The 12,629-nt window shown below is 35.6% G+C and overlaps 1 protein-coding gene across 1 annotated transcript in view; it reads right to left on the bottom strand.

The window, feature by feature from the left end:
- Nucleotides 1-12,629, bottom strand: part of CFAP47 (cilia and flagella associated protein 47) — a 296,044-nt gene that overhangs the window by 253,181 nt on the left and 30,234 nt on the right. Inside the window, exons 19-22 of the mRNA XM_030456465.1 lie at nt 12,343-12,420; nt 11,540-11,684; nt 10,607-10,701; nt 1,468-1,636 (exon numbers count right to left, since the gene is read on the bottom strand). Coding sequence (XP_030312325.1) covers nt 1,468-1,636; nt 10,607-10,701; nt 11,540-11,684; nt 12,343-12,420 — 487 coding nt within the window. The remainder of the gene's footprint in view (nt 1-1,467; nt 1,637-10,606; nt 10,702-11,539; nt 11,685-12,342; nt 12,421-12,629) is intronic.

The following is a 12,629-nucleotide window of genomic DNA, read 5'->3' as shown; positions in this document are numbered from 1 at the left end:
AATGGTGACTAGATATTAAAAGCTGAGATGAGGAAAGTCAGCAAATTCCAGTATTCACAATGTGGAGGTCTATGTGACTGTAAAGATCAGACTGGACACTAAAGAGAACCATGAATTATTTATAAGAGAAGCAAAGAAGAATCATTTAAGATACCTATTTCTAGTTGCAGGTAAACAGCCCGTAACCTTGGTCATTAAATTCTGACTCGCCAAAAGAGTGCAGCTCTGCACATAAAAAAAACCAGAAGCAAGTGGACTAAATTACCACCAGTTCTCTTGGATGGGATCAGGATCAGTCAGAGGCATCATAAGGAAAATTAACAAATAGCTTGAGCTCCTATTTGTGACAGTGACTAAAATAAAAAAACCCAGATGATTTACATAAAACATTTCCACACTTTTCAGAGTAACTGCTGTGAATAGTGTGAACACTGGGGTTTGCATGAGTAGGTCTAAAAGCACGATGGATGAGTAGAAACAGAAATGAGTTTTGGTAAACTAATCATAGAATCATGGAATCATAGAATTGGCTGGGTTGGAAGGGACCTCAGAGATCATCAAGTCCAACCCTTGATCCACTACCACTGCAGTTACCAGACCATGGCACTGAGTGCCACATCCAGTCTCTTTTTAAGTATCTCCAGGGATGGAGAATCCACTACTTCCCGGGGCAGCCCATTCCAATGCCTGATCACCCTCTCCATAAAGAAATGCTTTCTAATATCCAACCTAAACTTCCCCTGGCACAACTTGAGACCATGCCCTCTTGTCTTGCTGAGAGTTGCCTGGGAAAAGAGACCAACCCCCACCTGGCTACACCCTCCTTTCAGGGAGTTGTAGAGAGTGATGAGGTCTCCCCTGAGTCTCCTCTTCTCCAGGCTGAACAGCCCCAGCTCCCTCAGCCTCTCCTCATAGGGTCTGTGCTTGAGTCCCTTCACCAGCCTAGTTGCCCTCCTTTGGACCTGCTCCAGGTCCTCAATCTCTTTCCTAAACTGTGGGGCCCAGAACTGGACACAGGACTCAAGGTGTGGCCTCAGCAGGGCTGAGTACAGGGGCAGAATCACTTCCTTGGACCTGCTGGCCACGCTGTTCCTGATACAGGCCAGGATGCCATTGGCCTTCTTGGCTACCTGGGCACACTGCTGGCTCATGTTCAGCTTCCTGTCAATCCAGACTCCAAGGTCCCTCTCTGTCTGGCTGCTCTCAGCCACTCTGTCCCCAGACTGTATTTATATAAGGCTTATGGCTATAAAAAGACCCATTTTTCCCAGCAGGTCATAATTACATATAGAAATTTCAGCTTTACACATACTTAAAAACAGGACTCAAATTTTGCAAATTTGGAAGTTTCCAAGAAATTTACAAAATACACAATTACAAATGACATTTCAGTTTTGGTTCTCTGCAACTATAATACAAGCAAGAACATGACTACCAATATAAGAAAGCAGACCCTGGTTCACCTACCCACTGCTTTAACTCTACAGAAAGGAACAGCCACAGTCACTGCCTCTGGCCGAGGTGCAACGACGTGCTTTGCAGACCCCACCGAAGTTGGAGCTTCAGGGCTTGGCTTTGTCAAGTGGAAGTCAGCTTGAGGAGTATCAAGTGGAAGAGTGAAGTCGTATGCTGCCACCTAAAGGACAAAAATACCACCGTGAATCACTTTCTCCAAGAAACTGTGGGTAATTCTTGAACCACCTGACTGGTTCTGTTTCAGAAGAAATAGGGAATTAATTTAGGAGCTGAGCATGATATTAACTGGGAGGCTGATTATTAGCATCCAGTATCAGACGTTACAGTCATCAGTGGCCAGACATTTTTTCCCCCACCAAGAAAAAACAGTTTGCCAAAAAATATCAGGGTTATCAGCACAACTCTAGATAAATTTTCTGGTAAATGACTGCATTGTGGTCCTTTCCAGCTTCTCCCTTGAGTGGAAAAAGATTGCAATGGTGGCTAAACTACAGAAGTATGAACAGAGACAATGCAAAAAAGGTACATAAATTCTCAGTTTCTCAAAGTTGAAAAGGTCAGCTGTGATGTCACACCCAGCATAAGCAAAATGTGCTTCAAGATCAAAGAGGAGCATGAGTTAAAACTGAGGAACTCCACAGAAATAAATACTCTTAAAAATTTTGTCATTAAACCCCAATGAATCCCAGGAGACTAGAATTCTTGTGATTTTGATCCTAGTTTTATCTCTACAATCACATCCCCAAGTAAATGATGCATAGAATTTGAAGATAGCATGTTTTTATACAAAATCCTCCTTTTTTTTGGGGGGGGGGGGGAGAGAGAGACAGAGAGGGCAAATTTATTTTGCAGGGTACTTTCAAGGAGGTATTTTTTCCCATTTGCTCTGTCCCCCCATAAGTCAACACATCAGAGCAGGAAGTTCTCCAGACAAAAATGTGAGGTTACAAACGTAATAGAAGAAAAAAAAAAAAAACAAAAACCAGAAGTTCTATACTTAAACCATTTTTGCAATCCTTCAAATGCCGCAATTCTGCTTTCATCTTGAAAAACAATGAAATCTCCATAGAGGCCTCTGGCCTATAAAATCTGTGTGCTCCTTAAAATTTGCAGTAAAATGAGATCTTCAGAAGAAATTAAAAATAATTTTAAAACTTTCAAAAACTGCTGAAAATAGTACATCATGCTTCACTTTCATATATGTGGTAGTGAGTAAAACATATAAATGATAGGTAAGAAAAAAGTTCTTTATCCCAAGGAAATGAGGTACATATCCATCTGTAACAGAAGCAACACTGGGCTTAGATAATGAGAAGAAAGTATGTGGCACTTACACTGTTTGGAGTTCCAGCAGAGTTTATAACACACAATTACAAACTCCTGGTGAGCAAGATGTCTGTTGAGCTATGTGGAACATTTTGTGTATTTGTGTTTAGCAAGAGGACTGCGTGAGATCAGAGCATGTTTTTCAAGATCACTACAGTCCCTTGATTTATACTGCTCCTTCAATCTGATAATAATTAGATCTTATAATGTAAAATTGGGCTTTTCAAAATTAATGTGACAAATGCAGTTTAAGATGTTTAGCAACTAATACTTGAGATGTGCCATAAACAAAGACTGAGTAAAAGTCTCCTGATTTGATTTACATACTCATATTTTTACTAGCTCAAGTCACCTACATAAAGTACTTCATCAAATTACATCTTCAAAATTTGCTCTTGTGGCATAAACCCATATAATTATAAATTAGACTGAAAAGCATAATTTCTTCATAGTTTTCGAAGTCCTTTTTACTTCAAAGCCCATGTGAAATAAATAATTTCAGGTCACTAAAAGCAGTGGCTCCTTTCAGTTTCAGATTAAAAATTGACTATCTTTCCTTATGGTTCATACCAATAAGCACTGCATTTGAATACTGAAATCTGTCTAAAAAACCTTTTAAAACCTTTTTGCAAAACATAAGAGAAGTCTGATATAATGAAGCTGAATACACAATTATTTGGTAACCCTTATAGCTGTTAAAATACAAATGTAAGAGAGAACTGCAAAGTGAACCAACTTGAGAGGGAGAAAAATAAATAAATAGATAAATAAATAGCAGAGGAGTCTTTAAGTCAAGCATCTCATACAACAGTCACAACACAGACACAATCCAAAGAATCTATCACACTTCTTCAGCTGCATGAGAAGTCTGCTATATTGGGTGTGTGTGTATCCAGCATATATCTTCAAAAACACAATATGCAAAATTCTGCATAAATTGTCTCCCCGGCATTATGGTAAAAAATAAATGCAGTAGAAAATTCTTTCTATCCCTAGCAAGTATGACATGCATCACACTATAACACTAATTTTTTAATATCTGTTAAGCTTAAAATATTTAGTCCGTAGTAGATATCATTACATCATTTGCTAAGTGAGAGTACAGACTAGCACTGCAACTGGTCCTCATCAGTGGTGTTATGTTTAGTATATTTAGGTAAGACAAAAAAGGTGGAAGCTCTTTATCATTGTCCCAAAGCAGCTACTCAAAATTTGTTTTTCATTTTTTTCCACTAACACAAAAAAAAAATCAATTTATTGTGCAATAGGAGTCATATTCACTAAGAACTGGAGAACAAACATAAATATGTTCAAGACACTCACTGCACTACATGTAGGACATGATGTTCACTAAAAACCTATATTTGCTCTGAAGTACAATGGGGTAAGTTTGGAGCCAACACAACTCATAGAAATGTATTTCTATAATTGAGAACAAATCTTAGACCTCTTATTTCATTCATGTATATCTTTGTGACATCAACTTCCCATTAACTAACCTGTGCCACAAGTGAAAAATTAAACATTCTGTATACCTAGAAATCATATTCATACACCTACGCATACACACATATTATTGAAACGGATTTTTTTTTTTAATAGGAATTCACTTTGCAGGTAGAATAATTATTTTTCTCTTTGCATACATTATAAGGGAAAAAATGTAAGATTTGTTTTAAACTATTAAAATTGCCTAATGGAAAAATCTCTCATAAGATTATATACTCAAAAAAATTAATGGCAATGTTACCAAAAAATATGTATCCCTGTAATACTACTGGATTCCTAGTTGCTTTTTAAATAATCTATGTGTACGTTAAAGTTATTTATCTACCAAGATTTTCTTAAGCTACATTTTACTTCGTAAAACAGAGAATAGAGAGGGGCAGGAAGCAAACAGCCTAGAGAGCACTGTTTCACAAGCATTCAAGACTGTTTATATCATTAGAAGAAATAATTTTCCTGTTTGACTTGCACTGATTATGCACATCAATTGGACAGGAGGCATCACTTACAAATTGGCAATCTTAGTTTCAAGCTTTAAAGGTTCAAACAAAGCTTTCAAAAGGCAGGAAAATCGGAGAGTGAGCACAGATGTCTTCCTGCCTCAGGCCTAAATAGTAGACTGCAAGAAAACAGCAGTGGGAAAAACCACTCCAGCATCCACAACAATTAAAACAATATTTTTATATAAAACTCATGCATAAAAGGTAAACAAACCCAAGCACAGTTGTCAGGTTGAGGGGAGGAAGCTGAGAGTAAAAAAATATTAAATTCTTTCAAAAAAAAAAAAACAAACCCAAACACTTTAAAGCCAGTTGCTTCGTTTCTATCTTTACTAAGAATCCCAATGCAACAATAATTTTATGATTTATAAAACATTTATTGCTAATTATTAGTGTAATACAGCACATATTCTCAGGGTTGAGTTAAATTTTTGCTGTCTAACCCAAGAATCAAATAGTTTATTTAGAACAAAGAATATGTGACAGCTCCTCAAACGCACAGTACTTGCTTTTACAGTAGAACTTCACAGGGAACTGCAAGGAAATCAGTAAGGTAATTTATTAATTAAGTTGAAACACCTGATGAGAATACCCTTCTATTTACCATATCAAACCATACAGAATGTTCAAATATCTTGAAGCATTAGAAATCATCAAATTTTTGGGTCAAGTATGAGTTTAAAGTTTATTTTTAGCCCTAGCAACATAGAGTTTCAGCAGTGACACAAAGAGAGAAAATGTGCTGTGCATTTAAAAAAAACACCTTGATTTAAATTGAAACCTAATTGCAAAACCAAGAGCTTAAAGTCCTGCAGCTATATAAAACATATATTCTAAACTTCCACTCAGATTTAACATGAGGCTTTTCTTAAAAGATACTTAAATCTTTCATTCAGCCTAGACTCCCCAGCTTTATATCACAGATAAGCAGCTTTTCATAATGAATAATGTAACCAATGGTCGAAGTCATCATTCAAAACATTGAAAATAAAATTAAATTTTTCATATGTATATGGTCAGAAATGATGCGCTAACAATACCCTGTAATTCCACAGCTGCAGATTTTTCACATAATTAATTTCTTACACCATGAATTCTGTTCTTTCATTAAAAAAAAACAACAACAACAACAACAACAAAAGCATCATTAAAAATGGCAAAACCACCTGTCAATGCTCTACAAAAAGCTTAAGCAGTAAGTTCGGATAGGTGTGACTTGCTCTATTTATCTCAATCAAGGGCCCTGGTAGGCTTCATTATTACACAGCTGTGTACTTTGTCTTTTTTCCAAGATGCTGGAATTTATTTTGCACCAGGGTTAAAAACAAATCAAAAAAACAAACAAACAAAAAAAGGCAAAAAACCAAAACAAGACAAAAATTCATTTTGAAGTAGTACTCTCCTGCACCTTGCTTCACTTCCATACCTTACCAGACCATGCATGACACTGCTGCTAGCAGGTGGATCACCCACCTGGAGTAAAACAGTAGGAGTTGAGTAACAAAGATGAGCAAATATTTAAGGTGACCAAATGCTGCCTGTTTCTCTGGCACTAAACCAAAGGAATAAGGTGCTCCTCACAGTAACCTGTCCAGGTATTTTGCAGAAAGAAAGCCATGGTCAGAAAAAACATGTTTCTGTGCCTCTTGGACAATACAATTCAAAACTCAGCTCAAAAATAAACACTGCTAGCAATCAATTAATAATATCATTAATAGTAACACTTAGCTCAGTCTCTGGGTAGGGATGAAGGAGCTACAACAGATATTTGGCCAGATAGTCATAGGGTTTTTTGTTTGACTTTGTCTGGCTGTTTTTTGTTTCATTACCAGAACGATTCTTTCTATTCAGCTCTGAAGTGAGAACCCTGCTTAGCCCATCAGACTTTTGGCTGGCTAAACCTCCTTATCTTGCAGTGAAAAAACCCTAAAATATTTATAAAACTAAATAGTGTATACTATTTTAACTTACAGTTCTGACTTTCATAACCAATGAACAGCAAAGTTAAACTCTCTCCAGTAAGGTGGAGAGCCCTGTCACATCTGACACCTTCTGAGATGCTGGACTAGCAGGAATGCACAACCAGACCATGTCTGAGCATCCTCCCAGCTTTATCTATAATGCATCAACTTCATTTTACCACCTAGAATACTGAGATATATTTCAAATTATTTTAGATATTATTTTATAAGCATGCCAATGCACTTCATCTCTAAGAGTATCTTTTGATGTCATATGTATATGTAAGTACTAAGTTATAGTGAGAATTGTAGGAACTATTCAGAGTTCCAATGTATTAATTTCATTTTGATTTGAATCTTTTTGAGGAAGAAGGTAAACTACTTCCAAGCTGATTTTTATCAGGAGGCTTCAAGATTGCATTAAAGACTAAATTACTTAAAACCTTACATTAATAATTCAAGTAGTTTTAATAATTTTTAAAGCATATTAAATTTCATGCTTTTGTTAATTTTTTACACATGTGAATTATTTTATTTTTTCCTTACTTCCCATATCTACTTTCTTAACAATAACATTAAATAGCAGGCTTTTGTTGGTTTATGGAGTAGTATTGTCAATAATAAATACAACTGCAGGAAGTTTTAGTAGAAATTGAAAGCAGACAAAGAATGTTACTCCCTGGGACACAGAAGGGTTGTAGCAGCTGGGAGGAAAGCTGGGTAAAGAGCAGTTGTCCAGAAAATGGTGATGAGAGCAGAGAAACAGCTGTTTAAGTGCAGAGGCTGGGAACAGCACTTGGAACTGTGAAACCTTAGTAGAGGAAGTTTAGTCTAGAGAAAAGATTTTTTTTTTTCCAAGACTGGAAAGTCAGGAAAAAGAAGGCAGAAATTAGGTGGGAAAAGAGGGAAATCTAGATAAGGTAGAATGATAAAGAACTCGGAGGCAGGGGGGGTGGGGATGTTTTAAATAGCAACTGAAACTACTGAGAGTTTCTGGTCACAAAAAGAGATGCTGGTACACAAACCATTTTCCTAACAGAACTATTCTTTTTATTAGTATTCTTCTTTGCAGGAATTAAATTAAAGACTAGCTACTGCATGGTGGGGGGTACATATAATTCCAGATGCTTCCTTTAGTCATGTCATATTGGGCAATGCACTTATTTTCCAAAAATAACTTCATTTAGCGCTAGTCTGTGCTATTACAGACAGCTCAGTGCTGCACTCTGAGTGATGTTAACTTGTGACCACGGGTGGGTTGTAATCTCTGAGTGCATTTGGGCATGTCTTGCCTATCAGTAAGCAAGCTGCCCCCTGACAGGCAAAGCAATAATACCCTTGGAGAAGAAGGAAAGCTCTGCTTGTACAGTGAGGTTACCCAGCACTGAGGCCAATGGCAGACAGACAGACTGTGAGTATGTCGAGGGAAGGTGATACTGAAATAAAGACATTTCATTAAAGCAGCACTTATTAGTTACTTATGACCTTTTTCTCCCCCCCTTACTTCTGGAGGAAGTTCTTCTGTTTGACAGAAGTTATTCTTAAGACTTGAAAAACACCTAGATCTAGAGCTGGGAAAATTTAAAAAGGATGACAGCAGAAAACACTATAGAGAAATCCGTAATCAACAGGTACAATATTTCACAGATTGTTTTCTGGGGTTTTTTTTTGTTTGTTTGTTTTTTAAGAAGCACAGCCACAAAACAAACCCGGTCTAATGTAAGAATATGGGTTATTTTCACAAAATTATGTCATAATCAAAGGAGACTGACAATCAGTCTAACTTTGTCTCCAGTTAGGTTTCCGTATCACCAGTATCGAATGATAGTTGGAGATTCTCATGAATAACAAACAGTAATACTGAGCACTAGTTCAGATGACAAGAGAAATTACACATAAAAGTGCCTTCTGCTTCTTCAGCAGTTTTCAGAATTATTAATTTTGTCAATCACTTGAATTTACAGTGGTGTCAGCAGCAACATTTCTATTCTTAATCCATCCTGTAGCTCAACAAGAAAAGAAGATAGTAATAGAGCTCAATTGTAACAATGGGAAATAGACTACTGGGAGGCAAATAAAATCCCTATTTTTATACTTGAGGAGATCATTTAGGATTTTTAAGGGTGAATATTTCACTAATCTGTAAGGATGATGACTCTTCTCCTCTACAGTGTAGAATTAAGGATCACTGTGTACAAAGCACTATCACCAGAGAAATCCATGGCCATTAACAAGAACAGAACTGTCTGACTTCAGGTTATGGCTCCCATCAGTGAATGTGGTTTACATCTTATATGCAACTGTACTTTTAGCAAGTGGGATTAAATGAAAAAGTAACTCAAAATTGCATCTGCACCATAGATCAGAAATACCTCTGTTAAATACTTGACAAGACAGAAATAAGATTGCTTTATTAAAATGAATTTAAATTGAGACCTTGGAAGCTAGCCTGTTGTTACCTGTTAAATACTAAACATAGTAATCCATCATGTATTAGACATTGAAGAGTACAGCTAGAAACTATTTTAATATAGCTAGAAACTATTTTAATATTTCTAAACCCTATTCATAATTTTAAAATCAGTATGTTTGTGGCATTCCATTTTCATAGAACTCCTAACTGAATTTTCTTTGTGGATGCTGAAGGAAAAGTGTTTTCAGCATGGATTAGAATAATTATTTTACTTGATTTACAAACATGATTTTTATAAATCAGTATGGTGTCTGCCTCTACTCTTAATTTTTGTTCAGCTTGTGACTCACCATGCTGTATACTCAGATTATTCCAACACCGTTATTCAGTCTTGCATTTCTATTATTGACCCTTTCTACCTAAAGCTATTTGACTCGTGTTCAGTCAGGAAAAAGCATCTCAGTGTAGTGAATGTGCTATAAATTCACACCATCAGTTATTTCACAATAGCCTCCATGTGTTCACAGAATCTCAGCTGACAGAAATAAGAGGAAGAAAAATCTGTGTTACCAGATACAGCCCATACTTTGCAAATATTATTTGAATGATGCTTCGAACAAAGGAATTTCCTTTTATTCAGAAACTGAAGTGCTGGGAGGAAGGAAGGAAGGGTGGGGAGATTAAAAAGAATATTGTTGACCCTTCCAAGATGCATTGTTTCTGATATTCATTCATTTTTTAAGGTAAAAATGCAGCTAATGCAACAGGTTTATGTGCTGTAGAAGTGGTTTCCAGCTGCCTGTTCTGAAGCTGGCTTATGATATCAAAGATCAAGTTTTCTTTCAATTCATTACTCTCCTAGTACATGGAAACCCCAAACCTTCCATTTCTGAAGTACTGTTTAATAGGTTTAGATTTAAAATTTGCTATAGCACTCTATCTTCACCTACTGCCAATAAAATGTTTTCTTCGTAATGTAAAATTAACACATAAAATCTCGTATCTTCAATGTATTACTTTCAAATACCAGAATCAGAAAGCAACTTTGCCAATCACCGGCACATAAAACTCCTCTACTGTTGCAGTCCCTCCATCATCTGTTAAAACACCAATAGCTGCAAAAAGAAAATGGCTGCCAATTTGCTGAATGATTTAAGGACTACCATTTCAATTTGAGTTTATACCTTTTCCATTCTCAAGTTATTGAGAAAGTGTATTTTCTTTGCCTATGCAAACATTTTAGGAAAGCAGCAAAAGTCAGCCAAAGGTGATTTCAGAACTTGATTTCTTAAGAACTGGATTATTTTTATAAGACTCCGGCACACATTAAAATGTGCATCTAAAATGTCTGCATTTTTTTACCATGGCAATATCACAGAGCATGATTTTAACTTATCACAATCACCACTACCCCATAAACCTACCTCTTTTGGCATGAAGGACAAGAAGCATTGCAAAGCTGACTTTCCCTTTAAGTTAACTGAATACAAATGAGGATTTGAAGAACAGCAGTCAACCACTGTCAAACAAAATCCAAAATAAAAGCACAGATATTATTTCAGTAATTAGCAAATTTTTAATAGTTGCAGTACTTCAAAGTGATTTTCAATAAAGCATCTACACACGTGGTTGGTAAACATTTCACACAAAGTTATGAATGACTATAGTATTTCTTGTAAGGATTCTTGAGGTAATTTATTAAATGTTACATCACCACCAATCATCATTGAAGTTATTTTTTGGGAGAACACAATATTTCAGAAAAAAAACCTCACTGTCATTTACCTTTTATTAAAAATGTTGGGCATAAATATTTAACTAAAGGATGAAAATTCATACCACAAGGAGAAAAATAATTGGCTGCTACTAACCTGCAGATATTAGGTACCATTAAGAAAGAGAAGTCAGGATGCTTAGACAGATGACGAATTAACTGAAGGGTAAGAATTGCCCAAACAGTGGGCAGAAGTCCATGAAGAGAAAATTAGTGTAGTTGTTTGACTTTTTGGGGTTGTTTCTTTTAAAAAACTGCTGGCTGGGGGGGTTCTTAACTAGAGAGAGAGAGAGTATTCAAACTTTTTTTTCACATACCAGAGCAACTATAGGAAAAAAAATGAAGAAGAAAATCTGCAGGCAACCTGACATTTTTCAAATGCTTATTTTGGCAAATGCCTTTTTATAGGCAATCAAAACGTCTCTTCTCAACTTATATTAAAAAGCACTTTGCTGTTTAAACCTAAATTGCTTTTGGTTTTCTTAAATCAGAAAATCTGTATACCAGAAATAGCCTCACAGTTTTCTATTAGCATTATCCATCCTTTATTTAATCAAAATTCTGGTATGGAAAAATCAAATACCTGAATGGTCATTAGCATTCAATTTAAAATCTTTATACTCAGAAAAATCAAAATCCACTCTTGTACACGATTGTCCTTCATTCTGCAGCAAAAATGGAATTGATTTTGTAGAACCGACATAAACACCACCAAAGTCAAAGAGTTCCTGGAAGTTTAAAGGGAAAAAAAAAAAAAAAAAAAAAAGAAAAAATAAAAAGGATCAAAGTATAGTGAAGTAAAGCTTCTAGTGGAAATGAATATGAAAAATGTAATTGTTCACAGATTCACAATTTATAACATAACAGTCTTGGTTAATCAATTATCTTGCATAACCCTTATCTTTAAAACCTTTCCAGGATATAAACTGAAACATTTTAGAATTCAATATGTGAGTACTGTTACACTATCAGGAAAGTTTTTATCATTCAGTATGGATTCACTCATCATTCATCATATCATTCATCATTCCATCATTGCATCATCTGTTGATCAGTGGATTCCTTTGCCTCTTATTGCATTTTTTCCTATAACATATATATATAACTTTCTATAAACTTCCTTAAATAAACCCTCCCCCTTTTAGCGTACTTCTTCCAGATTGTCAAATCCAAAAGCTATCTTTTAGTGCAACTTGTGTATGTACATCTAGTTTTTAGTTTCTTCCTCTAATTTTAATCTTCTCTTTTACATCTTTTCAGAATGCTAATATAGTAAAAATGAAAAATAGGAAGAAGAGATGAGACACTTTGACATCTAGATAAAGCAAACACTACCTTACCAAAACAAACCAATCTTACCAATTGCTTCAATTTCTTCATACTTACCACATCAATGTCTATTTCAGGGATCTCTACAAATCCACTAATCCTAAGCTCTAGAACTCCTGAATTTCGCACTGCTACCTAAGAGAATGGAAAGCATGGTGATAGTTGACAAGGGGATTTTAGCATCTCACTAAATCTGTCATTCTCACGTGCAAAAAAGTTGGCTTTTGACTAACAAAATAAATAAAAAATATCACACAACCAAACTACCCTAGATATATACAGAAAGAGACTCAGTATAATTTGTAATGCAAATATGAAAATAACTTTGTCCTTATGATGTATTT

This window comes from Calypte anna, chromosome 1 (genome assembly GCF_003957555.1).
Source record: "Calypte anna isolate BGI_N300 chromosome 1, bCalAnn1_v1.p, whole genome shotgun sequence".
NCBI classification, from domain to species: domain Eukaryota; kingdom Metazoa; phylum Chordata; class Aves; order Apodiformes; family Trochilidae; genus Calypte; species Calypte anna.
This window is presented reverse-complemented; position numbering and strand designations above follow the sequence as displayed.